The sequence below is a fragment of the Leptosomus discolor genome, chromosome 2, assembly GCF_034619465.1.
Source record: "Leptosomus discolor isolate bLepDis1 chromosome 2, bLepDis1.hap2, whole genome shotgun sequence".
NCBI classification, from domain to species: domain Eukaryota; kingdom Metazoa; phylum Chordata; class Aves; order Leptosomiformes; family Leptosomidae; genus Leptosomus; species Leptosomus discolor.
The window spans coordinates 56,360,694-56,376,979 of NC_141392.1; the positions used below are offsets into that span (position 1 = coordinate 56,360,694).

General features: G+C 50.3%; 1 protein-coding gene across 1 annotated transcript; it reads left to right on the top strand.

The window, feature by feature from the left end:
• The first annotated feature begins 1,307 nt into the window (after positions 1–1,307).
• LOC147416010 (uncharacterized) lies at positions 1,308–10,464 on the top strand. Its single transcript, XM_086460428.1, has 4 exons — positions 1,308–1,383; positions 2,760–5,950; positions 6,622–8,550; positions 10,351–10,464. Exons 1-4 carry the CDS (start codon positions 1,308–1,310, stop codon positions 10,462–10,464), a joined length of 5,310 nt encoding a protein of 1,769 aa, XP_086316554.1.
• Positions 10,465–16,286: the final 5,822 nt, after the last annotated feature.

Consider the following 16,286-nt stretch of genomic DNA (forward strand, 5'->3'; position numbering starts at 1 on the left):
GGCTACAGAGATGATGAGGGGACCGGAGCATCTCTCCTGCGAGGCAAGGCTGAGCAACCTGGGGCTGTTTAGCCCGGAGAAGAGAAGGCCGAGAGGGGGCCGCGTCAACGCTTCCAGACATCTCAAGGGCAGGTGTCAAGAGGATGGGGCCAGGCTCTTTTCAGCGGTGCCCAGCGACAGGACAAGGGGCAAGGGGCACAACTTCGGCAGGGGGTTGGACTCGGTGACCTCCGCAGGTCCCTTCCAGCCCCTGCCATGCTGCCAAGCCGTGTCCCCGTCTCGGCTCCCCACGCCAGCCGCGGCTTTCGGCGGGACAAGCCCACGCCGCTCCGCAGGCCCCGGCGCCGGGGGACACGTCCCTGCCCTCCCACGGGCTGGCGCACGGGCAGCGGCGGGAAAGCCGCCCGAGGGGGGACGGCGCCAACGGCCGCCCGCCGCCGGCGGCAACGTCACAACAACACAACAACAGCTCGCGCGTTGTCCCGGAGACGCCGGGCTGCCGCGGGCCAGACCCGCCCGACCCCCGCAGGCGGCGGCAGCCCCCGTCGGTCCCGGCGAGCCGTGAGTGCCGCTGCCCGCCGCCCTCGCCCCTGCCGGAGCCCAAAGGCTGCCAAGCGCCCGCTGGGAGCGACCCTTTCCCCTCCCGTCCCGCAAGCGCTGCTGCTGGGCGGCAGGCCCTGCCCCGCCGGGCGGGCGGCCCTCCCCGCTTTGCAGGCTTCGCCCCGTCGCAGGGCGCTCGGGAAGGGCCGGCTCCTGCCGGGACGGGAGGCTCCCGCCGGCGGTCGAACGCCAGCACAGAGGCTGTGGCCGGCGTCGCTGTTCGGGGCTGCCCGACAGCCTGCGCTCGTCCTCCTCCGGGGCTGCACCTCGGGGGCTGACCAGCCTCGCCGCCGCGGAATCCACCCCGTTCGGCGTCGGCTCCTTCTGAGGGGAAGCGCTCCTGGTCAGCCCCGAGCGGCAGCTATTGAAAGGTACCTCTTTTCTTCTCCAGCTCCGCCGCCGGCTGCTCTTTAGTCGTGTTTCAGCCTCCCCCAGACCGCCTGGTCTGGGCGCTTCTGGAGGCGGAGTTCTTCCCAAAGGGGGCGCGGGCAAGCAGCATCGAGGGAGCGTCTGGGCAGGAGGGGGCCTCTGGCGCAGCCCCCGGGCCAAGCAGGGCCCGCTGCAGAGTTAGAGCCAACGGAAAGCTGGATCTTTAAACAAAAAGTAAATCGCTCTGGGGAATTCAGTGATGCCTGTACGATGGAAAGCTGTCCTCTGCATGCCTTTGGGCATTGAAGCAGCACCTGTAAACTTCCAAGAAAGGGGCCATGCCTTCTCCCGGGAGGTTGCTGTTTGACACTGGTTATTATTTCTTGTGTTTTGTCATCTTAGCGTTCCAACAAGGTTGGTCAGAGAGAAGAGTGCCTTGCACCTCAGGGCCTTGCACTTTCACCTGTTGCACTAAATCAAGGCTCAAGGATAATGTTACATTGAAATCCGGGCAGTATCCAAGCCCAGGAGTCTTTTGGGGTCTCGAATGCGCCATGGATTTTTGTCTTCACGTGTTGTCCTGTTCATCATCACGCATGTTCACCGCACAGTTATGCCTACAATTCTCGTTATAGGCAAGGGCAGTTTTACCTGCTCGCTTTTTGTGTTTCAATGGCAGAACTTAAAGGCTCGGTGTCCTTGTTCCTCTGTGCTTTTTCCCTCCCAAGCCACTTACTTGGGGCACGGGGAGCTGGCAATTTTGTGCTCTAAGCTGGACATGTGCTGGCTTCTTAAGTGCTGCATTTCAGGGGCTTTAATGTATAGGTCAGTCTGTGAACTTAGGCAGCTCACGGCCAGAGGGAGCAATCCTACTGAAATTGTCCCAGCAAGACGGAGAGGGTGGTTGCTGGTGTCCTGAAGGGAAAACTCAAGCGGTGCTCAAGAAAGAGATAACGCAGACACAGACCTGTGAGCGATGGAGGGCAGCATTTCACCTGCTTGCCTAGTAACAAGGTGTTTCGTTTTAAGCCATGTGGAATTGCTGCAGATGAGGATTCTGTCTGGCCATAGTGGTGATGTGATGGATGGGAGAATCCCGAGATTCATGATCTTTAAAACAAGTACGCTGTAATGTCAGTGCTTTGGGAGTTACCGGTTTTCAGAAACGCGGGAAATTTCCCGTGGGCATTTTCACATCTTCCTGTTCTCTTGGGACAGAGCTGTAACGTCAGCTTTTCTTTCTCAGTCATCCTTTTGGGTCAGCACAGGATTTTGGGGTTTGGGTTTATTTGGTGGTTTGTTCCCCCCCGCTCCACCCCCTCAGAGGCCCCTCTCTGCATGGAAAGGATACTGAGCTTTGCTTCAGGAAGAATTGGAGATATTGTTCTGTATATTCTTTGAGTAAAAATGGGATAGAAATAATATTTGTTTTCTCATATAAGTTTCCCTTAAAGGAAGAGAAAACAAAAGACCAAAAAACCCCTGCAAAAGAAGGAAGGAGAATGAGAGAGTATAAGCTTGAAAGGTGCCTTTGAAAATAAACTTTAGAAAGACCCGTACAACGATATGAGGAAGGAAAGGAATTATAGTAATCTTAGACCAAGAACTAGTCCTTCCAAAAAATTCATATTAGCACCTACAAGAGGCACACAGATAACAGAAAAAGTTATGTTCAGGAAAGTTTGATAAAAACGAAAAAAAAAACCACTTGCATCTATTTATATAAAGGTATAACACAACATTACATTGAGACAGAAAGTAACTGGGGGTTTTTGTCGTTATTTACACAGCTGGACAAAGAGACCATTCCAGTGTACCTTTGAAGGAAGACACCGGAACTATGGAGACAAGTTCCTCTGACTCGAGCACCAAGGACACTGCAGGTGCTGAGAAAGAGGATGCTCGTGCAGCTACAGAGTCGCCGTCTTTGGAAGAAGACGCAGAAGACCACGTGTCTGAGCCACCGTCTCATGATCTGGGGTTTAAAAAGTTTTTTAAATTTGTTGGGTTCAGATTCACAGTGAAGAAGGAAAAGACGGGGAAGTCGGAACCCGTTCAGCTGCTTACTGTAAAAAAGGAAACACAAGTCCCTGAAGGAGCTGCCGATCAAAAGGAAGGCAGCTCAGAAGAAACGGCGATGCCTGAGGATGGACTCTCTGCAGCAGACCCCACCAAAGACCCAGTGAACAATGAAAAAACAGAAGACGAACCTCCTAAAAGACCCGAAGCACATGAGATTTGTTCTCAGTCAGCTGCCTTAGCCACTGACACTGCATCGCCGTTAAGGAAATTTTTCACTCAGGGATGGACAGGATTTAGAAAAAAGAAGAGCTTTAGGAAGCCTAAAGAAGAGGAACTGCAGTCTCCTACGAAAGAAGAGGAGCAAGAAAAGGAGGGGGCAACATTTGCCACTGAAACTGGTGAAAGGGAGGAACAATCCGAGTTGGAGAAGCAAGAGGGGGAGAGGAACGTGACAACAGTAACTATTGAAGCGTATGAGAAGGAGCAAAGTGAAGGTGAAAAGCAGGAGTCAAAAAAGGCTGTGGCAGCCATGGGCGTTGAAGCAAGTGAGAAGGAAGAGCTAATCAAGCATGATGAGCAGGGAGAAGAAGAGGATGTGGCAGCAGCAGTTGTTAAAGGAAGTGCGAAGGAGAAAAAAGCTGAAGAAGGCGATCGAGAAAGGGAACTGGTGGACGTCTCAGAAGATCTTGGCAAAAAGGAAGAAAAATCTGAAGGAGAGAAAGCAAGTGAGGTGACAGAGAAACCTCTATCCCCAAGGTCAGTGGCGCTTGTTGTTGGAGTCAAAACACTCTCTGGAAAGAAGCATAAAGGCAAAAGAGAAGAATCTAAGTTAGGGGGACCGGGTGACCCAATTCAGCACTTACCAGGTTCCCCAGACAGCCCAGAGGAACAAAAGGGGGAGAGTTCTGCTTCTTCTCCTGAGGAGACGATTGAAATTCCTTCTTTGGAACAGCCTGTGGATGGCGTGCAGGTCAGTGAAAATGAAGATGCTGCATTTTCAGATGTGGAGCGAAAAAGAGACAGTGTTAAGCCCTGGGCATTGTTTAAAAAGATGGTGACTCCCAAGAAACGTGCCAGAAGAGCTTCTGAAAGTGCTAAGACAAAGAGCGTTGCAGTGTCTGCAACGGAAAACGCTGTGGTTGATGAAAATCGGGGAGAAATGAAAGAAAATGGGATGGAGCAGAAACCAGAGAAAGCCACAGCCGTGCCCAAAGGAAAGGTTGACAGCTCTGTGCCCTGGCGAGCTTTTCTCTGTGTAGGTTCTTCAAAGAAAAGAGCCAGGAAAGCAGCAGCAGCAGCAGCATCTGATGAAGACATTGGCCGTGAGCTTGGTCAGGAAAGCCCCAATGTAGAAGAGCCTGGACAGAGCAAAGAAACGGCCACAGATGCAATTCTTAGCAGTTCTCCAGAAAGCAATGAAGGACAAGGGAATTCTTCCCCAGAACAAGCTGGAAGCCCATCCAAAGGTGAAAGTCTTTCAATGTGGAAATCATTTAAAAGGTTAGTTACTCCAAGAAGGAGGTCCCAAACCAGAATGGAAGAGAGAAATGGCGACTCTGGTGTGGGCTCTAGCCTGGAGCATTCCTCCTCAGATGATGAGCCTGGAGAAGGTGACTTGTGCATTCCATTTTGGAAACGTCTGCCTGGGCGTAGGAAGAAGAAGTCAGATGGAAAGCCAGAACCAACTGCTCCTAAAGAAGCAAGAGAAGGCCTGGCAGAAACGACTGAAGAAGATTCAGATATTCCAGCTGTTGTTCCTTTCTCTGAATACGAAGCAGCAGAGCAGGAGAAGATGGAAGCCCCACAAGCAGAAGCTGCTGAGGCGATGAGAGAACGAGCCTCAGAGCAACAGGGAGCAGAAAAATTAGAGGAGATCCAAGGAACGGAACAAGGCCAGGAAGGGCTGGTCCATGCAGTTCCTGTGACTGTTGTGGAAGGGGAAAGGGCAGTTACCAGTATTGAAGAAATGTCACCATCTTGGATATCTGCTGCTCTGACAGAGTGCATTGAGCAGGCAGAAGAAGAGGCAGAGAAGGAAACTGAGAAAACACTGGAATCCGATGATACTGTGGAAGAAGCAGAGTCAGCTGCAAAGGCAATGCCAGAGGCGAGAAAGGAGGTCAGCGATGACAGCACAGCCAGTGAGCTAGAGCTGACCTCAGAGGCAGTGACAGCTCTGGAGGAGACAGCAGAAGCTTCCTGCGCTGAAGAACCAGTGGAGGTGTCCCTTGCTGAGGAGACGACTGAGATGGTTTCTGCTGTTTCCCAGCTTTCAAAAACCCCAGATACTACAGAGGAAGTGACACCTGTCCAAGAAGTAGAGGCCACTGAACAAAATTTGAAAGAATTAGACAAACAGACGCAAAAGGTTCTTCACGAAGTTGCTGAGAGAGTAAAGTCAGCAGAGGTAGAAGAGCTGGTTAGTGAAAGGACCATGAGTGCAACTCTATTTGCAAGAGTACAAGGAATTGAGTCAGAAGTGAAAGATGATGCTAAAGATGGGAGTGTTGTAGGCCAGGAAAGTGTTTTGCTGGAACAGTGCTTGGAAAAAGGAGCACACCAAGAGGATGGCCTCCAGCCCCAGGGAGGTGCAGGGAGCATTCAGAGCGAAATCGGAGCTGAAGAGAGTGTTCTCCAGGAAGGTTCAGGGAGAAGTGACCTGCCTGCTGCAATGAAAGGAAGCACAGAAGGATGTGAAAACGTAGAGGTATTGAGAGATGAAAGGCAGTGGCCGGCACGTGAAGAAGCAGCTGTAGAAGACCATGAAGAAAGCTGTGAAGGGCAGAGGACAGCAGAGGAACCTTCCTCACAGGCCAGAGACTTTCACAGCACCCAAGCAGTTACACCCAAGGAAGAGCCGTCTGCAAAACAGGAGCCTGCGGAAGAAGAGAAGCTGCCCGCAACAGAGCTGACAGCAGATGAGACGAGGGAGGAGTGTGTTCCAGAAGCAGAGACTGCAGTAAGTATTACACATAAGACAAAGGCTGATTTGCTAAAGGAAGAATCAGCAAGCGTTAGCTATTATGCCAAATTTAGAAGCAGCTTGTGGCAGTATTGCTGTCAAGGGTGTTCCTTGTGCAGCCTGACGTGACCAAAGTTTGTGTCCAGTGAGACACACACACACACATGGATGTCCAGAAGCAGCAGCCACCGAGGCTTGCATGCAGAGCGAGGTGGATGGGATCCCTAGAGTGATGGAGTGGGAGATGGTGTGCGTGGATCCAAAGATGCCGGAACAGCTGCCAGTAGGGCTCCCGCACAGCACAAGGTGACTGTAGGTGCTCTGTGAACACCTGAGGTGCCGATGGGATCCATATGGTAGCAGACATAGCGGATGGTCCCTTCAGTTGTCGGCAGAGCTACGGTTGTAGCTGAGGTACCTCTGCAAAGGGAGGAAATGAAGTGGCCCCGCTGTCTCCAGCTTTAAATGCGCAGGCGGGTTGGATGGGGCTTTGAGCAACCTGTTCTAATGGAAGATGTCCCTGCCCACAGCAGGGGTTTGGAACTAGGTGATCTTTAAGGTCCCTTCCAACCCAAATCATTCCGTCTTTCTAAGATTTTTCACCCAGGACATTCCTGGTCACTCCGTGCTCGTACCCTTTTTGACAGGTCTGTTGCAATTCTCTGCAGGTGCAGGACAAGAGAGGGGATGAAACCACTTCCTTGGGGCTTACAGCTGAAGAGCCTGTGCAGCTTGAAGGAGAAGGCAAAACCCTCCCTGTGGGACCAGAGGGCACAGAAGCAGTTGTCACTGGGGTCCCCGTTCAATCTGAAAGACAAGGTGAAATTCCTGACTTTGACGAACAAGCTTGCACTAAAGGAGTTCCTAGCAGCACACCTGCCCAGAGAGAGGAAGAGGAAGACGATGCTGTGCTCGTTGGAGTGAAGAGCACAGAAGCCCCTGTTACTGAGGTTCCACTGCAGAATGAGGAAGAAGCTTCTGCCCTTCCATCAGAAAGAGTTGGCTCAGAAGCAGCTGCAGATGCCGAGCAGAGTGTGAGGGATGGGGCTGGCAGGCACATTCCAGCAAAAGATTCTGTGTCCATCCTAGAGGCACAATGCAGAGCAAAACCAACGGAAACTGCTTCCCAGAGGGATGAAAGCGAAGGTGGCAAAACGGAAGGTGGTCTGCTCGAAGCTGGAACACACTTGGAGAGTGATCCCGCTGTCACTGAGCCTCCCGCAGAGACTGGAGTGGAGACTGTATCTAGTTTAGCATCAGCATGCTCGGATATCACTGGAAATGGAAGCACTGTCCTCACTGACATTAGTGGTACGACATGTGATGCAGGAAACAACTTCTTTGAACAAGAGACTGTGGAAAAAGAACAAGAACTTGTAGAATCTTCAAATTGTCAAGGCTTTCAGAAAGACGAGAACAAAAATGAGCAATCGACGGACAGAGCCAAAGAAGCGTTTGAATCTGGAAAACGGGAAGCTATGAGAGGTGAAGAACGTTCAACTGCTGTCCAGCAAGAGGTTTTAGCTGTGCAAGAGGAAGGCTCTGACTCAGCCTTCCAACAAGCAGAAAGCTTGGAGGCTCTGCAAGTGCCTGTGCCTGTAGCGGCTGCAGGCATTGAAGAGCATGTCATGGCAGAAACTGTAATGCCTGCAGACACGCCAGTCGAAACTGTAGAGCCCTTGGCAACCCCACCAGGGCAAATGGCTTCTGGTGAGGTCCTGGTTACTACTGTTGCCTGTTCAGGCTGTGGGACTGCAGAGCTTGGCAGTGCAGAAGCACCTGAGCCTCAAGTAACTCCTGCTTCTGTGAATGGAATATTGGAGGGGCAAGAGAGGCCCCAGAGCACAGGGCAACCCGAAGAAAATGGTATTCCTCCAAGTGACAGTCTGTCTCTCACCTACACAGAATTTGAGAAGGATGTTGTTCAGTCTTTGACAATAGAGTCCCAGAGTACAAAAATTGTATTGAGCGCCATCCAGACGGCTGTTCACAAACTTGCAGAAACAGAAGAGTCAGCTGCCTTGGAGTCAGAGCAGCGCCTTGAGTCCATAGAGAAAAGCCCGTCAGATACAAATATAGCTGAACTTCTGGGAAGTGCGCAGGTGGATCTTCAGCTTCCAGTGAAAGAGGAAGAGGTACGGAGTAAAGAACAAGAGCTCCAGCAATCAGGAACAGTGAAAACTTCTACCTTAGCAGAGTCTGCAGAAATTCATGCCGCTGTAGAAAAAACCAAAGACGTGCTGTTGACCTCAGAGATACTGAAAGATGGACCAAGTCAGAATTCTTTAACAATTGTGACTAGCCCTGAAGATGTTTCGAGGGCGAGTGCGAGGCTTCAGAAATCAACACTAGAACTGAGTACTTCAGAAGATTCAACCAAAGACCCCCTAGACATCTACCCACCAAAATTAAGGGGAAAAGAGGTTGGGCCGATGATGGAAATCCCAGACCAACATACAGGTCAGCAAACACGCAGGGAAAGTGAGGAAGAACGTGACCCACCCATGGAAGATGGGAAAACACAGACATGGGAGGATGATAGTTGCCAAGAAGGGAGTCCACAAAGTCGGAACTCAGTGGCTCCTGAGGCCTTGAATGTGAGTAGCATTTTCACTCAGCAATGTCTTTCTTTTTCCAAAACAGTTTTGGAGTCTCTCAAACTGTTGTGTCTGTAATTTTTTCTTATTCTGAGGAAAGGCAGCTGCTCCCCAGGTTAACCAACAGGCCACAGATATTTTTTGATGTTGTGGGATTGGGTTTTTTTTTGTCTTCTTGTTTTACCGCCTCTCTCTCTGGCTACTGAACACCTTGTTTCTTTTCTGTACAGCTACCCTCACTTTAATGGCTTTGACTTGGCTTGTAGTTTAGTGTGATACTTCTGGGAGGCAGAAAACGTAGTTTCTAGTTTTCCTAGATACGCGCTCATCCGATACCTGTTTAATGTATTTGATTTAATCCACAAAAAACGCTTCCTCTCTAAGGAAGCTCTTTTTAATATCCTAAAGGATGTGAGTGTTGCCTTCCATGGTAAAAGTGGAGTGCCTCATGTACCAAAGCTCTTTGCATTTCATGGAAATCTGACTCAGGAAGGTACAGTCTCTCCTTAAGATATTTACTGTATTGCTTGACTAAGGCACGAGGCCTTTCTGTCTGTCCTTGAGAACTGCTTGGGAAAAGAAGATATTCTTGAGAGAGTAAGTTGTCATTAATAAAGCTTTTTTATTTACTGTGGTCTTTTCTTTCAGATGTGCTAAGCATCCATGGGGCATTTGAGAGATGCCAGTCCTAGAGAACAGCTGACAATCCTGCAAGAGAACCAGGAGCTTTATTCACTACCCTTTGTTCTTGGATGTTAACATCTGCTCTTCTGAAGACCTCACCTTTTTTGTCATTTTTATTAAAAAAACAATGCCTTTAATGTTGGCTATATCCACCCATGTGTTCCATTCAAAGGTCATTTGCCTCTGCCCAAAATAGACCATTTAGACTGGAGATGCCCGACGGAGTGAATGGACAGACCACTGAAATTTTGTGCCACGGTTATTACCGTCCCGTCACTGAATGCGTGTCCTGTCTGTCCCATCTCCTTGAATGCCTTCACTCATCGCTGAATCTCCCTCCCTTCTTTCTGCAGTCTCCCTTACCCCCCTCCCATCTTCCGTAGCTGCCTTGATTTGACCTACGAGTGGCTGTAGATGCCGCTCGTCTTGTGTGTCAGGGGGAAGAGGAGGGCTGACTGACGAGAACGCACGAGACTTCTGGCCAAGTAGCAGACGTGCCCTTAGCAAACTGCAGGAACTGGATCACGCACAAATCCTTGAGCAAGATGCTCAAGATTGCTGCATTTCGGTCCCATTCAGGTATCTCTATCCATCCTTCCGTTGGTTTTGTGCGGGCCTGATTTAGTCAGAAATTCCTTCCAGAGTGTAGCTTGAAAGGAGATTGAGAATACCCTTCTTTTGTTGTTCCAGACTTCAGGTCTCAGGACTGGACTGTTATGTGTTGAATATTTATATGTATGTCTTAAACCCAGTTCTGATTTTAATATAAAGCTATGATACTTCTGTACTATTTAGGCGTACCCTGAAAGGAGTTTGTAGAGTAGCCTGGAGAGGAAATGGATAGCATTGGAGCGGAAGTTGATAATGTGTAGTTTCCTATTTATTGTTCCAGGATTTTCCCCTTGTAAAAGCTCTCAAAAACTTGGCTGTCTTGCTTTGAATATTTATGTGTATATCCTAACCCCCACTCTGATTTTAATGTGGAACTATGATAATGCTAAGGACAAAAGGAGAGCCCTGACCTGTGTCAGGTCTGCCAGTCACTTCCACTCGCAGGCCTGCCCGGTTCCTGAGAACCCTCCACACTGACGCTTCCCCGTTGTCTTGCTCCTGTAGGAACGCCAGTGGTACCGCAACCCTCAGCTCGCCCCGCTCTCATTCCAGAGTCTGCTCCTTTCTGGTCCCTGCCCCACCCGACCCCCAGCCTTTCCCCACACCTACGCCATCTAACACCCTTCCCGCGCACAAGCTTCCTCCTTTCCCAGCCCCTGCCTGAGCCTCTTTCCACCCCAGCATTTCTTTCCTGGCATCCTCCCCGCTCCTATCAATTGCCTCTCTTCACTGAAGGGGGAGTAGGAAGGAGGGTGAGGGCTTGGTGGTGAATTCTACCTTGGATTGCAATAAGCTGATGAGACCTTAGGGGTGCTGAGCTCCTCAAAACCTTCACGTAAGGTGGGTTGGACTGACAACAGCTGTAGACCAGAATGAGCAGGGGGATGGAGAGATGGAAAGAAGTCCCAAGAGCGAGAGCCCTGGGATGTCTGTCCCCAACAGGAGTTGGTCCTCTCTCTTCTCGTTTACATTAAAATCAAACACGGGGTACCAGTCCGTACTTTCAGCTCTGATTTCTGAAGTGAAGGTTCCAGATGGCACTTTGTGAAACCGATGCCCATCGAGTTGAAGAACAGCTTGCTATCCTACCTGTATAGTAATTTATTTTGAAACCAACTCCTAGCGTACAAATGCTCTTGTTATGGCAGGTGCTTGCCTCTCCTGGAGGCTGCACCTCCAGCAAGCAGTGTGACTGATTGCACTGGTGTGATCGCACCACCTGGTGCTGCCTTGCGTGGAAGCATCCAAAGATTTTTCCTTACCTCAGAGCGAATTCTACAAATATTTAAAGCCGAGCAGCGTGGTGTCAAACAATCCAGTCTATCTCTGTCCACCGTCAGCCGCAGCCTTCCCCCCGAGCTTTGGGCAATTCCAACAACCTCGGTTGGTTTCCACAGGTTTAAGTTGGCTTGCAAGTTAATAGTGCTCTTAGTAACACCTCACAAGTGCAAACTTGGCCGAATTTGTACAAATGTACATTAAGCCATATTGCAGTAACTGCAGCAGGTAAAACGAAATAACAACAGCATGACCTGTGTAATCCTGATTCTTATGTTAGTAGCTCCGAAGCTGTTAATAATACGTAAAGTTAATTCTTGTCTGAACCTCATTTAAATAAAGCTAGCTTGACCACAATGTAAATTGTCTGTTGGTAGTAAGTGGACAGGCGAGTGCTTTAGCTTGCCTGTTTTCTCCATTAATCCAGGGCCTAGGTAAGCGATACAACAAACTCAACTATAAAACAAATACAAAAGCTTCTTGTCACTGACAGCTAAGAAACCCGAAACCACGCTAGTAACTGACAGTGCACCCGAAACCACGCTAGTGGTGCAAGGAGCATGCCTCCGCCTGAAGATACCACTTTGTTCCAGCATATTGCTTTGGCCTCTGAAACTCTCACTTGAGATTGTGACTCTGGCTTGCGCTTCAAAGCTTGAAGCTTTCTCTAATCCAATGTACTGGGTTACCAAATCTGATCTTGTGTTTTTAAGGTAGATTTTAATTGATTAAATAAAATGCGACTACACATTTGTTCTAACGTGTACGGGGTGTTATTTTCTGACGGTTGTTTTATCTTCAGAAGTTAGATTTGCTCCTGACAATTCCTTGGTGGTTGACTGACATTCAGCTTTTGATGTGAATTAAAGGAACAAATTACAGAATTAAACTGCAATTAGGATGGACATTTCTAGGAATTATGCATATTTCAGAAGAAGTAATAAAAATAAGGTGCTTCAGAAGACTGGGAAGAAAAAAACTCTCCATTAAATTCAAGCTAGATAACAGTATGGAGTGAGCCAGAATGAAAAATGAGTGAATCGTATGCCTTGCCAGTGTAACTGAAGTATAAAAACCCCCAAGAAGGCAACAACATCCATGTCCACAAAAAATCTGGCAGAGAGTAGTAGATTGAGGACCTTAGGTGCATCCCTGGTTATCTTCTAGGATCCCCCACTTCTGCTTAGCTGGGGTTTATTCCTCATGGCTCCAAAAATCCGGAGCTGCTTGTGGTTTATGTTCACAGAGCGAGGACTTCAGACATTACTTTTTTCCAGCCATCTTGTGTTCTCTGGCTAAGCGTGTTTAGCAGCATTTGTATCTCAAAAGACTTGCGTAGGCGCACACGTGAACTCATTTTGTAGAGCTACACGTTTGCCTTCCTATCCCAGGTAAGTTGCTACATCCGGTATCTGCAAATACTTCCCTGCACTGGTCACAGCAAATGCAGGGATGTCGAAGCACTGCACGATGCCTTTCCCTCTTCTTGCTTTCAGAGCGTGTCAGAGTGAAATGAGTTGAAAAAAAGGGAGTGCTTTTATGGAACATTAACTTGTGACCAGTTTGTGGCAACATGAGAAAGTCAAACGGCTCGCCCAGAGCAGCCAGGGGAAGCAGGACGGCAAGCAAAGAGTGAGAGCTTCCTGGGGGCTGCAGATCCCGCTCTGCACAGACGAGTGGGAAACAGAAGAGGAAAGGTGGGAACTTGTTTCTTCTCTCCCTTGTGTCCTGTCGCCAGAAATACACTGCACTGGCGATGGAGCTTACCTTGTAGGTACTGGGCTTTCATTCTCTCTGTCCTCAAGCCAGCTGCATTTTAACCCAATATGCTGTTCCGTGCTGTGACCACGGGCTGCTCCTCCAGGCCGAAAAGTTCTGAACCACTCACTGCAAACCCCCATCGTTAAAAAAACACACCCAGCTCCCCAAAACCCCACACAAAACCAAACCAAACCAAACCAAACCCAACAACAACCCCAAATGAAGTGAGTTCCCTCTGTACATCGTGGAGAGAAAACTAGCTGCATAACAAAGAGAGGCCACTGATAAATACTTGCCTGCAGCAGGTAAAGGCTTTATAGGCTCAATGCATCTCTATGATGTAGTCCTTTTTAATGAAAATGTTCATAGATCCATAGGAACACTTGAAGCCAGAGTATCTTCACTTCAGACATAAGTTCGTCTCTTCAAAGGAAGACTTAGCAATGAACCAAAGATGCTGTGAAGCCAGTGCTTTCCCTTTCTGCAAGAGGAAAGGGGGGTAAGAGTTTATAAATCTGGCTAAAAGCAAGAAATAGGAAAGTCTCTGGACAACTGATTATCATCTGGGAAGTGTGAAGTTGACTGTAGCTTTGTTTTCCCCCTCATTACCTGCTTTCTTGAGTAACAGAGAGGGAGACACCAAAACCATCTAACCGGCTCCTGTTCTAGACACAGGACACAGGCCAAAGTTTAGAAGGCTGTGTTTGCAGTTTAAATGAGCTGGACCAAAATATTAGTGATTCTTCAGGGCAGAAGAGCTTAAAACAGACTGGTGACTGAGCAGTGCTGTGGTCATCCTGTCGAAATATTCGAACGAAAAATCTACACCTCTTTTTGATTCTGTCGTGAACTCAAAATGTAACCAAACCATGGGAACAGAGTTTCCCTACAGGGAGAAGATGCTCTGGTTTTTAGGCAGAGAAGATTAAATAGGGGGAGTAGTAGTGCTGATGCTTGGAGAACTGACGTCGCTCAGCTCTTCCTTGGAAGGCGGCGCTCCAGGCTGGAGGAGCAGCTGGACAGCTGTGTGCTCTCTCTGTGTGTGCGCGCATATGTTCGTGTCCCATTGGCAGGACATGCTCAGGCTCCCTCTGCTCCCTGGGCCTGGGGAAAAGGGCCTGGGGACAGGGACCTGCAGGTGCCGCACTGAAGCCCAAGCACTCAGCTGCCCTTGGCCATGCCCTTGCCTGGCGTACCCGCGACACAGGGAAGTGCCGGGGTTTCTGCCCCGCTGAAGTTTCTCTGCCACCTGCGCGCCAGCTCACGGCTCTCTCCTGGCAGCAGCGCATGGAGGACACAAAAGACCCCCTCGAGGCTCGTTTCCCCTTCCCGTCCTGTTCTCCTCACTCAGGGCCAGGCGGACCTGTCATGCCTGGGCATCCGAGGGGCTGCCCACTGAGGACCCTCTTCTTCTTTGTTGCTCTCCAACACCACCTTCTGCCTCCAACGTCTCTTCCTGCACGAACTGGATGCTCAGAGCCAGAGCAAGGCTGCCCTTTCTCCACAGTGGCAGAAGCTTCAAGAGCAGTGATGCATTCTGGAGTTTAGGAAGCTGTCTGGCTCTCTCTCACCCTTCGGAACACCTATTCCCATCTACATTCCTATCCCTCTCTCTCTCTGTCTACCTGTCTATCTATAACTACCCGACAGTGCCCACAGTGGGAAAGACAGCTACTCATCCAAGGCCCTCCCACAGCACAGAGTGTCCTCGCTCAGATGCTGAGGACAAGGGCAGGCCAGTGGCAGTGAAAGTGTCATCTCCTGCCTTCTGAACGGTCGAGTGACACCAAGGCCCCAACCTGGTCCTGGCCAGCCCTGCGTGGCAGGTGCGACAGCGTAAGGAGATTTTTTTCTCATCAGGGAAGACGCAGAAAGGTCCCCCCTTGTGTCCCTGCCGCTGCAAGCGTCGCGACTTTGTGCTTTGGAGTGCTCTGCAGCCCAGCGTGCCCAGGGCTCTGCTCCCTGGGGCAAGCCTGCTGCAAGGCAGGGGCTGCGCGAGTCCTTTCTGCCCCCTTTGGCCGTCCTGGGCAGCCCCTGGGGAGAGGAATGCTGTGACAGAAACGCTCTTTGCGGGGTGCAGCGCCTGCCCCTGTGAAGGGCTGCCGCCCGGCCAGCCAGGACACCTGGGTGGCTGCACTGGTGGAACTGCACCATCTAGTGCTGTCTTCTGCAAGCTCACTGCTTGCCCTGCAGCCAAAAGGAGGCTCAACTGCTTTCTCACCAGTCCGCAGGGAGAGGTGGAAAGGTGTAGACCAGACTTCCGAGCTGGAGGGCAGCAATATGCCAGCTTATCCCAAAAAGCCTTGGGCAGCAAGTCTGGCAGCAGCCGGGCAGCTGAGGCTCTCCTGCTTCCTGGGGGGATAGAGGGGACACCCGCAGTGTGACGGAAAGGAAGCAGAGGGAGCACCGGAATCGTTAGCCTTAGCCGGGCTGAAGTGGTAATACCTTCCAAGAGGTCCTCCAGCGTATGTTAGCAGATACACCAGTCTCTCCCAGAAATGATCCAAACCAGAGGAGAACCGTGGCTAAAGTAAACGTAATGGAAAAGAGCTAGTCTGTCTCTATGCAAAAAGAAGAAAGCAAAACGGGGAAACAGAGGAGCACCCGCAGCCACCGCTGAGCACAAGTGGTTATGGAAAAGGTGTTTAGATAAAGAGCAATCCCGTTGTCAGTTAAATGCGCCGACAACACCTGCTGACTCTTTGGGATAGTCCCCTGGGATCCGTACCCAGGGATGGTGGTGACACAGTCCGACTTAAGCAAGTAATGACTAAGGCAGAGGATTTTAGTGGTTTCAGCTCTGGGATATCCACATCTATCATCACTGACCCCAGACCATGAATACCACAGAATCACAGAATCATTAGGTTGGAAGGGACCTCTCAGATCACCTAGTCCAACCGTTGACTTAACACCACCATGCCCACTGAACCATGTCGCCAAGAGCCGTATCGACACCTTTTTTGAACACCTCCACCTCCACACACGGTGACTCCAGCACCTCCCTGGGCAGCCTCTTGCAATGTTTGGTATGCTGAAAACCGAGGTGGGGGCTTGATCCTGTGGCAGCCCAAGCGGATTCAAGTCCCGAGCTGATGGTGGCAGTTAATGACCCCATCAACAGAGGAGCCCAAATGCAGATGGTGGATAAGGGCACTTACCAAGGGCAGCCTCCACTTAGCAAACAAGTACTTTCAACTGTAGGCATCCACGGGCAAGTCTCTGCCCACCCCCTGGCCCGGGCTACATTAATTCTGTCTAACGGCCCAGCAGTCCCCCCGACCTTACCTTAGGTCCTCCCGACCTAAGGTGCCTTTTAGGTACGGATTTACTGACGCGTCAGTTGTGGCTGCACCCAGGGGGAAAACAGGAAACGAGGACGCCCCCCCCCCCCTCCCCCC